The 15,989-nt window shown below is 45.9% G+C and overlaps 1 protein-coding gene and 1 long non-coding RNA gene across 7 annotated transcripts in view; one reads left to right on the top strand and one right to left on the bottom strand.

The window, feature by feature from the left end:
* appbp2 (amyloid beta precursor protein (cytoplasmic tail) binding protein 2) overlaps positions 1-14,501 on the bottom strand; it is a 163,263-nt gene extending 148,762 nt beyond the window's left edge. For 3 of the 6 annotated variants that reach the window (XR_007482727.2, XR_007482728.2, XM_049725791.2), the window contains exon 1: positions 14,140-14,499. Coding sequence is in view for 4 of the 6 variants with exons in the window: in XM_049725791.2 (XP_049581748.1) it covers positions 14,140-14,277 (138 nt within the window). In the remaining 2 variants the exon portion in view is untranslated. Of the gene's footprint in view, positions 1-14,139 lie in introns of all 6 variants that reach the window. The other 3 variants (XM_049725793.2, XM_049725794.2, XM_049725792.2) reach the window with 2 other exon arrangements.
* On the top strand, positions 1,652-5,283 carry LOC137840427 (uncharacterized). Its single transcript, XR_011087068.1, has 2 exons — positions 1,652-4,585; positions 4,663-5,283. It is a non-coding gene; the product is annotated as an uncharacterized lncRNA (long non-coding RNA).
* Positions 14,502-15,989: the final 1,488 nt, after the last annotated feature.

Raw genomic sequence — 15,989 nt, 5'->3', positions numbered from 1 at the left:
TGACTAGGGTTGCGGTATGCATCCACTAGCCAATAACCAATGAGCCTTCTGTAAACAATCGCGTTTCTCAAACGATCTTTTATAAAATGATCTGAACTGACTAAAGTTCGATCTAACACATTGGTACTGCTTACCTATGTTTCCCTTCCATATCGATCCATAAATTTACTCGAAACATTAACGGAGCAGCCTATTTTGAAATAAAATAGCCTCACGGGTACAACAGCTATTCAGTGACGCCCCCTGACCACGGTTGCCGTAATGCTGGGAAGCGATGCGACCTTGTAATTCACTAGTCGTACTAAAACGTACTGAAACATTTTGGCAGGGCACTGTGTACAACCAGTATGGATCAACAAATTCATCAATTGATTCATATATAAGGCACACCGGACTATAAGGCGCACTGTCGGCTTTTGAGAAAATGTTAGGTTTTTAGGTGTGCCTTATAGTCCGGAAAACACGGTATAAAAAGCAGTAAAAAAAGATATTTCACAAAAAACTACTGTCAGTGATTATCATTAAATACGACACAGTTATTATGAATAAGTTTCCAACACTTCAGCGCCTGCAAGTCAGGTTTATGAAAGATGTTTATTTTATGAGGCGAAATCACATCAAACGGCAAACATTCTGACCAAATACATCATCTTGAAGGATCAATGAAAGAATACATCTAAATAAAGTAATAAAGAAATCAAAACGGCAACAGTGACAGATATCTGAAAATCAGAGCAGAGCTTTAACTCACAAACACCTGGTAGTCTGTGTTAGGGTTTTCCAGGTTATCTTTATCATAGGATTATGTTGGAATGCAACAGGTAAGAAATACCTTACCTTGTCCTCCTTATCACAAGATCGTAAAACATCCCCTGAGATGTTTAGACTAGAGGACAAGGGCTTTCTATTCAGCCCACTCATACCCCCACTCTTTCTCTTAATAAATATGCCTTTGCAGTTGGGAGAGGCTCCAGATTTCATTCCTGTAGCGAGTGATCTCTCCACCTGCAGGTGTCTAAAAGAACTTGCCTTGTCTCCTGTGTGGTTCTTGCAAAATAAGTTGGAGTGAGCAAATCTCTAACAGTGTGGAGTAAAACTTGTTGTGGCAATTCATAGGATAGAGCCGAGGTGTTGGTCCGTTAACCTAGATCTGTGACGGGCTTTGTTGATGTTCATGTGGTGGAACTTCTGCTCACACACGTAGGTCGAGCATAATGGTCCTCTCTTTTTTAAACATTCAGCATTCAGTGTCCACCTTTCTTTTCCTAGGGCCACTCAAAGATTCCAGGGGAAGGTTTGTTGGTGGCTTTAGCGTAAAACTGTATCTGAAAGCTCAGTGCGCGAATTACGAGAATGTTGACGTCACAGCCCTGTTGGAATAATTTTAAGTGAAGCTTTGGCCTGCCAGACCTGGAGGCCTCGCCTTAACGAGTTTATCTTTCCTTTTATCTAGGTTCTTCCTTTTTAGTGATAGGGATGTCTTTTGATCCCTGTCAGCCATTTGTATCCTTCCTGTCCTTATGTTGTCTGTGTGTTTTTGTTCTCGTAAGAGGCCTTCACTAACAATGAGCAGGGCTTATTTGCATAGGTGACATGTTCTTTGTTTGATTCACAGGAACTTCATTCCTTTTCATTTGGATGTAGGTTTGGTTCATAGATTGTAGTTTGTCAGACCTGTTTTTCTTTGTTAAGGGTTACATACAGTTAGAAGTTGCATAAAAGTTATCCAATATTTACTCAACGTTTGTTTAAGGAACTGCATACCAGTTACCTCATGTTTGCTTAATGTGTGTTGAAATGTTTAGGACAAGTTACTTATTATTATTATGTGTTAATTACCAAGTAGATAAAGTTAGCAAAGGTCTAGTTGCATTTGTTCCACAGCAAAGCGGCAATCAACATGCTTCAGTCGAGAACGAGTCAGCCAACTGTGAGGGAAGACGGCTGGGGACGGCCTCTGCGGGGGGTCAAGAGCCAACAACGAAGTGTGAATTCACACCACACTACATTCTTTTGCTAATCAGCGTTGCTACAGACACAATCCCCCCTCCCTTAGTGTAGCAACGCCTCTGTAACCAGGGCAACCATAACATTAAAAAGAGGGGCACGTGGAGTAAGGACTCAGAACTGATGGAGGTTGTAACTGAGATTGTGTTAGGGTTTTCCAGGTTATCTTGATCCTATGATTATGTTGGAATGTAACCTGTAATACTTAAACTCGGTTGTCCTGTCTTAACAAAAGTAGTAGAACAAAGTGACTAGCTGCAGAGGAAGCAATCAAAGTTGTTTAGTTCACACAACATCGTGAAGGACCCCCTGCTGTGCTTTGATCAGCCAGGGGCTTCGGCCATTTGTCTACTCTGACCCCCACTCTCACCCCCACTCTGTTCCTCCTAATAAATATGCCCTTGCAGGAAGGAGACCTTTCAGACTTCATTCGATAATCGCTGTTCAGACAGTGACGAATGGACTCTCCACCTGCAGGTGTCTAAAAGAACTTGCTTGTCTCCTGTTTGGTTCTTGCAAAATAAGTTGGAGTGAGCAAATCTCTAACATTTTGGTGCCGAAACCCGGGATCCTCATACCCACCATCTGACCGGCGAAGGAGGACGTGCTGCATTGTCGACAAGCCAGCGTCCATTAGGAGGACCTGGAAAAGAAAGTCCTGGGAAGAGAATTCTTCGCTGGGCCAGCATCTTAGGTCTGCCTTCGTCTGACAGAGGTGGATTGACGGGATCCGGCAGTGCAACGAACCAGGGGCCAAGTAAGTTAAAGCGCTAAAGATACGGCTTTGGTTTGTCCGAGCTATGAGATTCGGCTTTGGTTTGTCCGAGCTATGAGATTCGGCTTTGGTTTGTCCGAGCTATGAGATTCGGCTTTGGTTTGTCCGAGCTATGAGATTCGGCTTTGGTTTATCCGAGCTATGAGGCCTAAAAAAGTGCTGGAGTTAGTGTGATTGAGTGTGTGACTGGTAGGATAAATTGACTAAAAAGCAGTTCTAGCGTTGATCCACGGCAATAATACAGGCTAGTAATCTGTTGAAAGGTCAATTTAAACCTGCATTGAGGATCCTCAAAGAAAAAAAATTTGAAAAAAAATAAATAAAAATTTGTAAAACCTTAAACTACTAGAATTAAGATGGGAAATAAAAACGGTAAATCTCTACCTCTTGACGGAGATGAGAAGTACATGGCGAGTAGATTTCTTAATTGTATGCAATATATGCCGAAGTGGAAGAAAAAGTATGGAGTAGAAGGGAAGTTGAGAGTTGAAGTGTGGAAGATAGTAGTTGATGTTTTAGAAGAGAGTGTGGATAGAAAGAAAAATGGACTGAAAAAGAAAAGAAAAGAGAGTGAATATGATTGTGCTAAAATGTGGTTGAAAGCTTCATAAGAAAGAAGAGAACAAATCCAAAAGACAAAAGATAGAAAGTTGAAAAGTGATGAGGCCGCCATATAATTCAAAACCCCCACGAGATTCTGACAACTGTTGGAACTGTGGGAGACGAGGACACTTCGCACGAGAGTGTCGTTTTGCAAAACAATATCAATCAAAGGGTGGAGGAAGGAGCAGAGGAAAAGCCAAATTTTTAGCATGACAAGCTTCCTCCTCTTTGACCGCTTATGCTCATACAGAGAAAGAAAGAATAGATGCCCATATGACAGCAAAACATGTCATTGTCAGATTATTAGAATTTTTTTTAGATTATTAGAAGTCCTGTCCATCCAAGAAGTATGACAATGCTGTTTGTATGCCCAAATTACAAATGACTAGAGCTCAAATTGTGTTACACCGAAGTTAAAATATGCAAATCAAGTGGTAAAGGAATGCAACTTGCTTCTAGAAGATAAATAAATAAAATTAGAATGTGCTGTCCTCGTGTGCATGGGAGGGACCAGCTCATGATCGACCACAGGAAATGGCCAGCCTGTGACGAATCATTGGTGTTGGGAACTACCTTTTGCGTGCGAGAGCTGTGCATGTGTGTGCGTATATGTTAAAATGATGAACATTGGCTAAAGTTTTAGTATAAAAAAAAATTGCTAGACTGTGGTCTATCCAATTTGCACCGCAGAACAGAAATGATTTTGAAAGATAAAAATGAGAGGAAAAAGAGAGAAGTCTGTTTGCGAGCAGAAACTAATCCACACTAGTGCATGTTAAGTGTCGAGCCCACATGAGAAATTCGAAGAGAAAAATGACAGAACATGCTTTCAGGAATTGGAAGAAGCTAAATTGTGAATTTAAGATTTTGCAATGCTACATTTAATAGGAATAATTGATTGGTTGTGTTATAAGATTAGATAAAATTCTAAATGCAAGCTAAATCTGAGAGATTGAGTTCTTCAAATTTAAAAACAAAGAAAAACTTCAGATTAATTTGCCAATTGTTTGTTTTAGTTAAGTTTTTTTGAATTGGTGGATTGTTCTACCAGGAAACCTGAGTTGGAAATGATATATGAATGTTGTATGGTGAGCTTGGATGAATTGGGACCAATGTGATAGAAAGACTCCTTTTTGGAGACTGCGTGTGAGATGCAAATGAACATTGATGAATGATAGCCTGAATGAAAAGAAATTACAGGTTGAATGGTTGAAGTCGTTGGCGACTACTATAGAAAATTAGTAGAGCGACTTTGATGAAAGAGTGATTTTGAGCAGGTTGAATGTTAGAAAGAAACACGTAGCTTTTGGATTGATAATTAACTAGAAAAAAAACTGGAGAACCAGTAACACATGTAGAAGATGTGTGAACTGAGAAATTGAGAAGCGTTTTGGAAAGAAAGTCAAATTAAATTTCACTGGAATGTGTTGCTATCATTGTTTGTTGTTTTTATTTTTACCATTCTACTTTCTTCATTATACGTATATATGTTTTTTTCTTGCTTGTCTTTGTTGTTTGGGGTGGCATAATCATATGATAAATCAGGAGGGAGATGTTAGGGTTTTCCAGGTTATCTTGATCCTATGATTATGTTGGAATGTAACCTGTAATACTTAAACTTGGTTGTCCTGTCTTAACAAAAGTAGTAGAACAAAGTGACTAGCTGCAGAGGAAGCAATCAAAGTTGTTTAGTTCACACAACATCGTGAAGGACCCCCTGCTGTGCTTTGATCAGCCAGGGGCTTCGGCCATTTGTCTACTCTGACCCACACTCTCACCCCCACTCTGTTCCTCCTAATAAATATGCCCTTGCAGGAAGGAGACCTTTCAGACTTCATTCGATAATCGCTGTTCAGACAGCGACGAATGGACTCTCCACCTGCAGGTGTCTAAAAGAACTTGCTTGTCTCCTGTTTGGTTCTTGCAAAATAAGTTGGAGTGAGCAAATCTCTAACAGATTGCTTTCTCTATCGTTCTCCTCGCGAGTAAACCTGTTTTGGTTGTCTTCTCCTCTTCATTCCAGCGAGTGATTTAATGTCTAATCGTATAATCGTATTTAGACCTAACAAGCCCACACTCGAAATTCATCAGTGACAGAAATAGAGCGCGGAGTGTGCCGGGTCCGCACTGAGTACATACACGCATTTGTGAGTGTGCACTGAGCTTTCTGACACGGCTTCCGGGAGTAAATGTGCAGGCGGGCATTGCCCCATCTACTGGGGAAACGCAGTCATGACCACAGAGAAAATTTCCATTGACCCATCCATTTTCTTCCACTTATCCAGGGTCGGGTCGCGGGGGCAGCAGCTTTAGGAGGGACTCCCAGACTTCCCTCTCCCCAGCCACTTCATCCAGTTCATCCCGGGGGATCCCAAGGTGTTCCTAGGCCAGCCGAGACATAATGTCTCCAGCGCGTCCTGTGTCGTCCACGGGGTCTCCTACTGGTGGGACATGCCCGGAACACCTCCCCAGGGAGGCGTCCAGGAGGCATCCTGATGAGATGCCCAAGCCACCTCATCTGGCTCCTCTCAACATGGAGGAGCAGTGACTCTACTCCGACCCTCTCCCGGATGACCGAGCTTCTCACCTTATCTCTAAGGGAGAGCCCGGACACCCCGCGAAGGAAACTCATTTTGGCCGCTTGTATCCGGGATCTCGTTCTTTCGGTCATGACCCATAGCTCGTGACCATAGGTGAGGGTAGGAGAGTAGATCGACTGGTAAATTGAGAGCTTTGCCTTTTGGCTCAAATCTCTCTTTACCACGACGGACCGGTACAGAGTCCGCATTACTGCCGACGCTGCACCGATCCACCTGTCAATCTCGCGCTCCATCCTGCCCTCACTCGTGAACAAGACCCCAAGATACTTGAACTCCTCCACTTGGGGCAGGATCTCATCCACGATCCGGAGGGGGCATTCCACCCTTTTCCGACTGAGGACCATGGACTCGGATTTGGAGGTGCTGACCCTCATCCCGACTTCTTCACACTCGGCTGTTAACCACTCCAGTGAGAACTGGAGAGCACGGCTTGACAAAGCCAACAGCAACACGTCGTCTGCAAAAAGCAGAGACGCGATGCTGAGGTCCCCAAACTGGACACCCTCCACACCTTGGATGCGCCTAGAAATTCTGTCCATAAAAATTATGAACAGAATCAGTGACAAAGGGCAGCCTTGGCGGAGTCCAACCCTCACTGGGAACGAATCCGACTTACTACCGGAAATGCGGACCAAACTCTGGCATCGGTGATACAGGGACTGAACCGCCCTTATCAGTTGGCTCGGCACCCTGTACTCCCGACGCACCCTCCACAGAACTTCCCGAGGGACACGGTCGAACGCCTTCTCCAAGTCCACAAAACACATCATCTTGATCTCCGTGAGTCGTCACCTTATCGTAGTGGAGGGGTTTGCGTGCCCCAATGATCCTAGGAGCCATGTTGTCTGGGACTTCATGTCCCTGGTAGGGTCACCCATGGCAAAAGGGTCCTAGGTGAGGGGCCAGACAAAGCACGCCTCACAAAACCCCTTATGACGATTAAGAAAATTGGACTTAGTTTTCCCTCACCCGGACGCGGGTCACCGGGGCCGCCCTCTGGAGCCAGGCCTGGAGGTGGGGCTCGAAGGTGAGCGTCTGGTGGCCGGGCCTCGCCCATGGGGTCCGGCCGGGCACAGCCCGAAAAGGAAACGTGGGTACCCCTTCCCATGGGCTTACCACCTGTGGGAGGGGCCAAAGGGGTCGGGTGCAGTGTAAGCTGGGCGGCGGCCAAAGGCAGGGACCTTGGCGGTCCGATCCCCGGTTGCAGAAGCTGGCTCTTGGGACATGGAATGTCACCTCTCTGGCTGGAAAGGAGCCCGAGCTGGTGTGCGAGGCAGAAAGATTCCGACTAGATATAGTCGGACTAGCCTCCACGCACAGTTTGGGTTCCGGTACAAGCCCTCTCGAGAGGGGCTGGACTCTCTTCCACTCTGGAGTTGCCCACGGTGAGAGGCGTCGAGCAGGTGTGGGTATACTTATTGCCCCCCGGCTGGGCGCCTGCACATTGGGGTTCACCCCGGTGAACGAGAGGGTAGCCTCCCTCCGCCTTCGGGTGGGGGGACGGGTCCTGACTGTTGTTTGTGTCTATGCACCAAACGGCAGCTCAGAGTACCCACCCTTCTTGGGGTCCCTGGAGGAAGTGCTGGAGAGCGCTCCTTCTGGGACTCTATCGTTCTACTGGGTGACTTCAATGCTCACGTGGGCAATGACAGTGAGACCTGGAAGGGCGTGATTGGGAGGAACGCCCCCCCTGATCTGAACCCGAGCGGTGTTCTATTGTTGGATTTCTGTGCTCGACACGGATTTTCAATAATGAACACCATGTTCAAACATAAGGGTGTCCATGTGTGCACTTGGCACCAGGACACCCTTGGCCGCAGTTCGATGATCGACTTTGTAGTCGTGTCATCGGATTTGCGGCCGCATGTTTTGGACACTCGGGTGAAGAGAGGGGCGGAGCTGTCAACTGATCCCCACCTGGTGGTGGGTTGGCTCCGATGGTGGGGGAAGATGCCGGTCCGACCTGGCAGACCCAAACGCTCTGTGAGGGTCTGCTGGGAACGTCTGGCAGAATCTCCTGTCAGGAAGAGCTTCAACTCCCACCTCCGGCAGAGCTTTTCCCACGTCCCGGGGGAGGCGGGGGACATTGAGTCTGAGTGGACCATGTTCCGCGCCTCCATTGTTGAGGCGGCCGACCGGAGCTGTGGGCGTAAGGTCGTTGGTGCCTGTCGTGGCGGCAATCCCCGAACCCGCTGGTGGACACCGGCGGTAAGGGATGCCGTCAAGCTGAAGAAGGAGTCCTATTGGGCCGTTTTGGCCTGCGGGACTCCGGAGGCAGCTGAGCGGAACGCGGCTTCGGCGGTTGCTGAGGCAAAAACCCGGGCGTGGGAGGAGTTCGGTGAGGCCGTGGAGAATGACTTTCGGACGGCTTCGAGGAAATTCTGGTCCACCATCCGGCGTCTCAGGAGGGGGAAGCAGTGCAACGTCAACACTGTTTACAGTGGGGATGGCGTGCTGCTGACCTCGACTCGGGACGTCGTGAGTCGGTGGGGAGAATACTTCGAAGACCTCCTCAATTCCACCTACACGCCTTCCATTGAGGAAGCAGGGCCTGGAGACTCTGAGGCGGATTCTCCAATCTCTGGGGTCGAAGTCACTGAGGTAGTTAAAAAACTCCTCGGTGGCAAGGCCCCGGGGGTGGATGAGATCCGCCCGGAGTTCTTAAAGGCTCTGGATGTTGTGGGGCTGTCATGGCTGACACGCCTCTACAACGTTGCGTGGACATCGGGGATAGTGCCTCTGGATTGGCAGACTGGGGTGGTGGTTCCCCTCTTTAAGAAGGGGGACCGGAGGGTGTGTTCCAATTACAGGGGAATCACTCCTCAGCCTCCCTGGTAAGGTCTATTCAGGGGTGCTGGAGAGGAGGGTCTGTCGGGAGGTCGAACCTCGGATTCAGGAGGAGCAGTGTGGCTTTCGTCCTGGCCGTGGAACAGTGGACCAGCTCTACACCCTCGGCAGGATCCTCGAGGGTGCATGGGAGTTCGCCCAACCAGTCCACATGTGTTTTGTGGACTTGGAGAAGGCGTTCGACCGTGTCCCTCGGGAGGTTCTGTGGAGGGTGCTTCGGGAGTACGGGGTGCCGAGCCAACTGATAAGGGCGGTTTGGTCCCTGTATCACCGATGCCAGAGTCTGGTCCGCATTTCCGGCAGTAAGTCGGATTCGTTCCCAGTGAGGGTTGGACTCCGCCAAGGCTGCCCTTTGTCACCGATTCTGTTCATAATTTTTATGGACAGAATTTCTAGGCGCAGCCGAGGCGTTGAGGGGGTCCGGTTTGGGGACCTCAGCATCGCGTCTCTGCTTTTTGCAGATGACGTGGTGCTGTTGGCTTCTTCAGGCCGTGATCTCCAGCTCTCGCTGGAACGGTTCGCAGCCGAGTGTGAAGCGGTTGGGATGAGGGTCAGCACCTCCAAATCCGAGTCCATGGTCCTCGATCGGAAAAGGGTGGAATGCCCTCTCCGGATCGGGGATGAGATCCTGCCCCAAGTGGAGGAGTTCAAGTATCTTGGAGTCTTGTTCACGAGTGAGGGGAGGATGGAGCGTGAGATCGACAGGCGGATCGGTGCAGCGTCGGCAGTAATGCGGACCTTGTACCGGTCCGTTGTGGTGAAGAGAGAGCTGAGCCAAAAGGCAAAGCTCTCAATTTACCGGTCGATTTACGCTCCTACCCTCACCTATGGGCACGAGCTATGGGTCGTGACCGATAGAACGAGATCTCGGATACAAGCGGCCGAAATGAGTTTTCTCCGCAGGATGTCTGGGCTCTCCCTTAGAGATAGGGTGAGAAGCTCGGTCATCCGGGAGAGACTCGGAGTAGAGTCGCTACTCCTCCACGTTGAGAGGAGCCAGATGAGGTGGCTCGGGCATCTTATCAGGATGCCTCCTGGACGCCTCCCTGGGGAGGTGTTCCGGGCATGTCCCACCGGTAGGAGACCCCGGGGACGACCCAGGACGCGCTGGAGAGACTATGTCTCTCAGCTGGCCTGGGAACGCCTTGGGATCCCCCGGGATGAGCTGGATGAAGTGGCTGGGGAGAGGGAAGTCTGGGAGTCCCTCCTAAAGCTGCTGCCCCCGCGACCCGACCCTGGATAAGCGGAAGAAGATGGATGGATGGATGGATGGAGTGTCTGTGCTGTATTAGTGACTGGCAGCGTAATCATGTAATGATTCCTTATCACTAGATGGCAGCAGGGAGCGAGTTGCATTGTACGTTAAGACAAGAGAATTAGTGATGCATGGCTAGCAAGACTGTGCTGACGGTGATGGAGAAGTTTTTGAAAAGAAAAAATGCTAACTCTGATCTGGGCCCTGGACAAAATTCAGACCCAGATGAAGGCCCTAGTATGAGAAAGAAGGCAAATACCGCGAGCTCGAGGCAATACAATGAGAGTTATATTTCATTCGGATTTACTTTTACCTGGGATGCAACAACTCTGTTGTGCTTGGTATGTGGTGAAAAGCTATCTAACAGTGCTACGGTACCAAGCAAGCAAGTAAAATATACTGAGATTGACATTTTGTACATGCAACTTTTCATATTGTAACAGTGAAATCTTTCCCAAATATTATTGCACTTTAAGTGCACTTTTTATTTGAAAGAAGAAATATAAAAGATGAAAAAAAATACATTTTTGAGTTGATTCCTATTCAAGACACTTTGATAAGAATGCCGATATTGTTAATATGGGTGGCTACGTCTTAACTGATTTTTGTTGGTGTGCAGTGTATGAAAAAAGTTAACAGTGATAAACACTGTTTTAAAGTGATGGTATCAAAATTCAATCCACGTTATGACCTTCATTCAAGGACCTTCTTCACTAAAAAAAAATTGGAGATAGGTTCAAAGAAACAAAGTGCAAGCTCATTGAGATTATTAATTTATTTATTTTAGGCTGAGCCCGAGTTGTCACTTTGCATTTGCAAGGCAAAACACTTTTTTTTTTTTTTTACGTACAGTATAAGCTTTAATTTGCTCATGGACTTTATGTTTGCACTTTTAATGGTCATGTGAAGAGCATTTACAATGTTGGTTGTGTAGGAAACAATAAATACAAGAGTACAAAATCTTGAGCAATGTCTTAAGTTTCTAAGAAAAAAACAACAAAAGCATGTTTTATCCGATTACTCGATTAATCAATGTAAATAATCACTAGATTACTCAACACAAAAATAATCGATACCTACACCCTTAACAGACCACACACACACACACACACACACACACACACACACGCACACCCACCCACACACGTGCACACACACACACACACACACATACACACACACGCACACACACACACACACACACACACACACTTACCCACTTACCTACCTACTTTTTTATGACAAAGGTTAAGAGCTAATAAGCTATGCTTCATCTCACTGCTTTCCGAATGTAATTTTTTTTCTGGGTTTTATTTTTTTACCTTAAGTTTCATTTGAAATGTTTTTGTGCAATGACTGTCTGAAAACAAACATAAAAAGGTTTGTACCGCAATTTTCGGACTATAAATCGCGTTTTTTTTTTTCATAGATTGGGTGGGGGGGGCGACTTATACTGAGGAGCGACTTATGTGAATTTTTTCATAAATTTGCAAAATTAAAAAAAAAGTGAAACCGCGATAAACGAACCGCGATGTAGGGATTACTGTAATTTGAATTTCAAGTGACGTCAGCAACACGGCGCGGCACGGCGCGGCACGGCGCGGCACGGCGCGGCACGGCGCGGCACGGCGCGGCACGGCGCAGCACGGCGCGGCACGGCACGGCACGGCGCGGCGCGGCGGTTGTTTACAAAAAGGACAAAGATTGATCACGGGATGACGAAGGGCCCCACGTACTACCGGCATCATTAGCGGCTTTGTTTCTAAGTTACACGGAGGACGAAGAGTTTGAAGGATTTAAGGATTTGCAGTGACACAGAAGGTTTGAAAAACTATTATGGCTTTTACGCACGCCCGGTCCTACTCTACGGAGCTCTCTTTCACCTCTGTGGATAGAAGTCAGGGGCCGGCGCTCGGCCGGGTGGCTGTCCGGGGACGGTGGATGGGGCTCGATCATGGCTTTTACGCACGCCCGGTCCTATTCTATGGATCTCTCTTCCACCTCCGTGGCTGGAAGTTCACGCCGCCACACGCCTGGAAGTTTGTTTTGTCGTTTACCAAACCCACGTCGTTCCTTGTACTTTGTTAAAGCTACAATATAGTTATATACTAGATCTGTGGAATAACGACGAGGCTGACGTCAGGGCGCACGCGCGGCGTTGTTGACAAAGGACGAGGAATTTGATCGATTGATTTAATGATTTAGAGTGCACAGATGGTTCGATAATATTATTGCTTATATAATACTTATTTGATATCTAATTTATATATCGTTATATGGGCCTGTGGAATATTTTGAAGTGCAAGCGCCGTCAGCGTGGATTTTGTCGAATAAATTCCCCCCCAAAATGCGACTTATACTCCACAGCGATTTATATGTTTTTTCAAGTTATTGTGCATTTTATGGCTAATGCGACCTATATTCCGGAGTAACTTTTCATACGAAAATTACAGTATTATTATTTGTATATTCTGAATAAACAGCACAAACAAACTTTAGCAATTAGCATGCTTAGCAACTCCTCATTCGCCTACTGGGAGAATGCGTGACTTGGTTGAGGGGGGTTTATGTGTCACCGCCGCAAAGACCATCCTAGTACGCAACTCTTTGCTGCAGCTGCTTCTCTAGACCGATTTACATGTGATTATAAAGCTTGAGTTGCTGCAGCACAAGCTACCATAGCACCTATAGGAGTAAAACACTTCCGGGAATACGGGTAACAGCGGCACGTAAGTGTGATGCCTTTTTTCTTTTACCCAGTGTGACTCATCCACAGTAACATGCTGTTGATGAGTGAGCATGTGCGATAAGAGCCCGGTCCCAAAAATCTGTCTAATTTTGAAAGTGGCTTTTGCCGTTTGTTAGCTAGTTATTACCATAATGCAAGGGTATCCAAACTACGGCCAGCGGGCCAATTGTGGCCTGTGGTCCATTTTTAATTGGCCCACAAGAAATTTTAAAAAGAGAATACAATACAACCCACACTTCAACTTTTGCCTGAGCCGTTACTTGTTCAGCTGTTTATTGTTAACAGTGAATGAATGAATGAATGAATGAATGAATGAATGAATGAATGAAAATAAAAAAATAAATAAATAGATAAATAAATAAATAAATAAATAAATAAATAAATAAATAAATACATACATACATAAATAAATAAATAAATAAATAAATATCCATTTATAGAAAGCGGTGATTATATTTAACTATATAACATTTGACCAATTTTAATTGCTTTTTCTAACTAATACACTAAAGTTAAGGGCCAATGCTTTATTTCTAGTACATGGCCAACCCCCTCTTATATTTATTGATGTGGCCCGCATTGAAAACCACCCCTGCAATAATGCGTAGTATGAAGAAATTCGGGGCGGCTGGCTTCCATCCATCCATTATCTGTACCCCTTGTCCCCACGGGGGTCGCAGGTGTGCTGGAGCCTAACCCAGCTGTCATCGGGCAGTAGGCGGGGGACACCCTGAACCGGTTGCCAGCCCATCGCAGGACACAGAGACGAACAACCATCCGCACTCGCACTCGCACTCACACTTATGGGCAATTTGGAGTGCTCAATCAGCCGACTGGCATATTTTAGGGAAGTGGGAGGTAACCCACGCAGGCACGGGAACATGCAAATTCCACACCGAGAGGGACGGACGTTAAATCAAACGCGCACCCTCCGAACTGTGAGGTGGACGTGCTAACCAGTGCGCGGAAGTGCTAATCAGTGCGCCACCGTGTGGGCTAGACTTCGTATTTTCGCGTAGAGCCGGGGCCGGGAACCTTTTTCGCGGACAGTGCCATTAATGCCCATTTTTTTAAAATTATTTCCCGTGAGAGCCATACCATTTAAAAAGCCATACGGGATGGCTTGACCGCAGTCAATTACTGAGCATCGTATAAGTACAAACTTATGCGGCCACAATCGGTGATCACTAATTTAAGACGTGAGACACAGCCGTATATTTAGAGCGTTAACACAACTCGCAAATTGAATATAAAATAAAAACAAGATATCCTGCACCCCTGACTAGTGATTAGACGGTCTTACCTTATAGTAGACATCGAACTGTATGTTTTCTGGGAGGGAGCGTATGTCCTTTCTTGATCGAATGTAATTGTCCACCACAATCGAAATAGCAGTGTTATATAGTGACTCTGGAATCCATTCGAGCTCCACCGCAGCCATGTTATTTTTCTTCTCCAAAAGAACAGTTACAGTCAGCTATACACCTCCTAATATGGCATTAGATATCCAAACTATTGCCCTAACGATAATTACATTATAGGTATTGCCTCATCTTTATTATTCGTGTAAAGACTAACTTATTATTCGTGTAAAGACTAAGACGCGATCGAAGTCCGTGACTGATGCGCGATCCATGTAGCGCATGCGCAGAAATTCGACCATGTTTGATCGCTAACTACGGCAAATACACTAGGACAAAGTACCTATATGGGTCATTCCATACCAAATAATCAAGCCTTCATAGTTAGTCACGTGAGTCCAAATTCACTGGCTGCGTCTTCAGAAGGCCGTTTTATCGGCCAGTTTTGAGGCTGCATGACGTCATTTTCGAATCGAAATGGGATTTTACAATCGCGCTGTAGCATTACGTCACACTCCCGATTCTTTAACGCAGGGATGTCAAAGTCAAATGCACCGAGGGCCAAAAAAACAAATTTGCTACAAGCCTAGGGCCGGACTGGTTAAATGTTTATTTAAACATATTGAAATGAAAATAGCCTAGGGGCTCTAGAGCAGGGGTCCCGAACCACCGGGCCGCGGACCGGTAACGTTCCGTGGGTCACTTGGTACCGGGCCGCCAAGCTGCACAGAATTTTATTTTTTTTTTTTTTATCGACGATCAATTAATTCATGTCAAGACGCTCGTCCCGGTCACGTGACATGTTTCCCAAGTCGAACCTGCAAAGCTAGTAAAAATGACTCAGAAATTATTTAGAAAAATATATAAAAAGTGGCGATTGTCTCCCAATTACATCCGTCGGTTCAGGTCAAGACGCTCATCTCGGTCACGAGACATGTCACCTCAGTCGAGCCCGCAAAGCAAGCAAAATTGAGCAAGAAACAGATGTTTGAAAACTTCTTCGGAGAGGTAAAAAAAAAAAAAAAAAAAAAGCCCAATGAGGAGACGGAAGGAGAAGAGGCTACGACTTCTAAGAATCGGAAAGCTTCGTGTGTCATTGTCTCCAATTACGCCTAGATGGGACGGGCTCGTTTCTGAGAAACAAGCTCAGTGCTCCCACTAATTCAACGTAATGGTGAGTTTTATTTTTATGTCGTTTATACTTGCATGCCAGTCGTATCATTTTATTTCATCGTATTAATCTATTTATTATAAATGTACTATTTATTTATATAAATATATTATATATTTTTATAAAGTCCGGTCCGCGAAAATATTTCTGACACGTAACCGGTTCGTGGCGCAAAAAAGGTTGGGGACCACTGCTCTAGAGTGCCGAGTTGACCACGGCACAAGAAGAAATGACCACCTGCAACGTTTGGATTAGGTTTTATGCGCATTTTTAATTTTGTTGCTTAAATCGCATTTTCTCGACGAGCTGAGCACGTTTTCTGATTTGTCCCCCTCCCGTTAGGTCTCTGGTTAGGTGGCATAGTACCCTGTCACCCATAGACGTCTATTAGACGTCTGTTCTATGTATAGACCTAATTTAGACGTCTAAAATTGGTCTCGATATAGACCTACAATAGACGTCGAAATTAAAAACATCAAATATGATCATATGTCGTAATTTTAAAGTCTAAACCAGCTGTGAGTTGTATAACTAATGTACAGAAGTTGTTTGGATTTGTGTTTAACAAGCATATTGATCCCTACATGTGAATTGGTTATTTCTGTAACCTGATGTAGACGT

The sequence above is a fragment of the Syngnathus scovelli genome, chromosome 7 (assembly GCF_024217435.2).
Source record: "Syngnathus scovelli strain Florida chromosome 7, RoL_Ssco_1.2, whole genome shotgun sequence".
NCBI classification, from domain to species: Eukaryota; Metazoa; Chordata; class Actinopteri; order Syngnathiformes; family Syngnathidae; genus Syngnathus; species Syngnathus scovelli.
The sequence above is the reverse complement of the archived record's forward strand: the minus strand, read 5'-3'. Positions and strand labels throughout refer to the sequence as shown.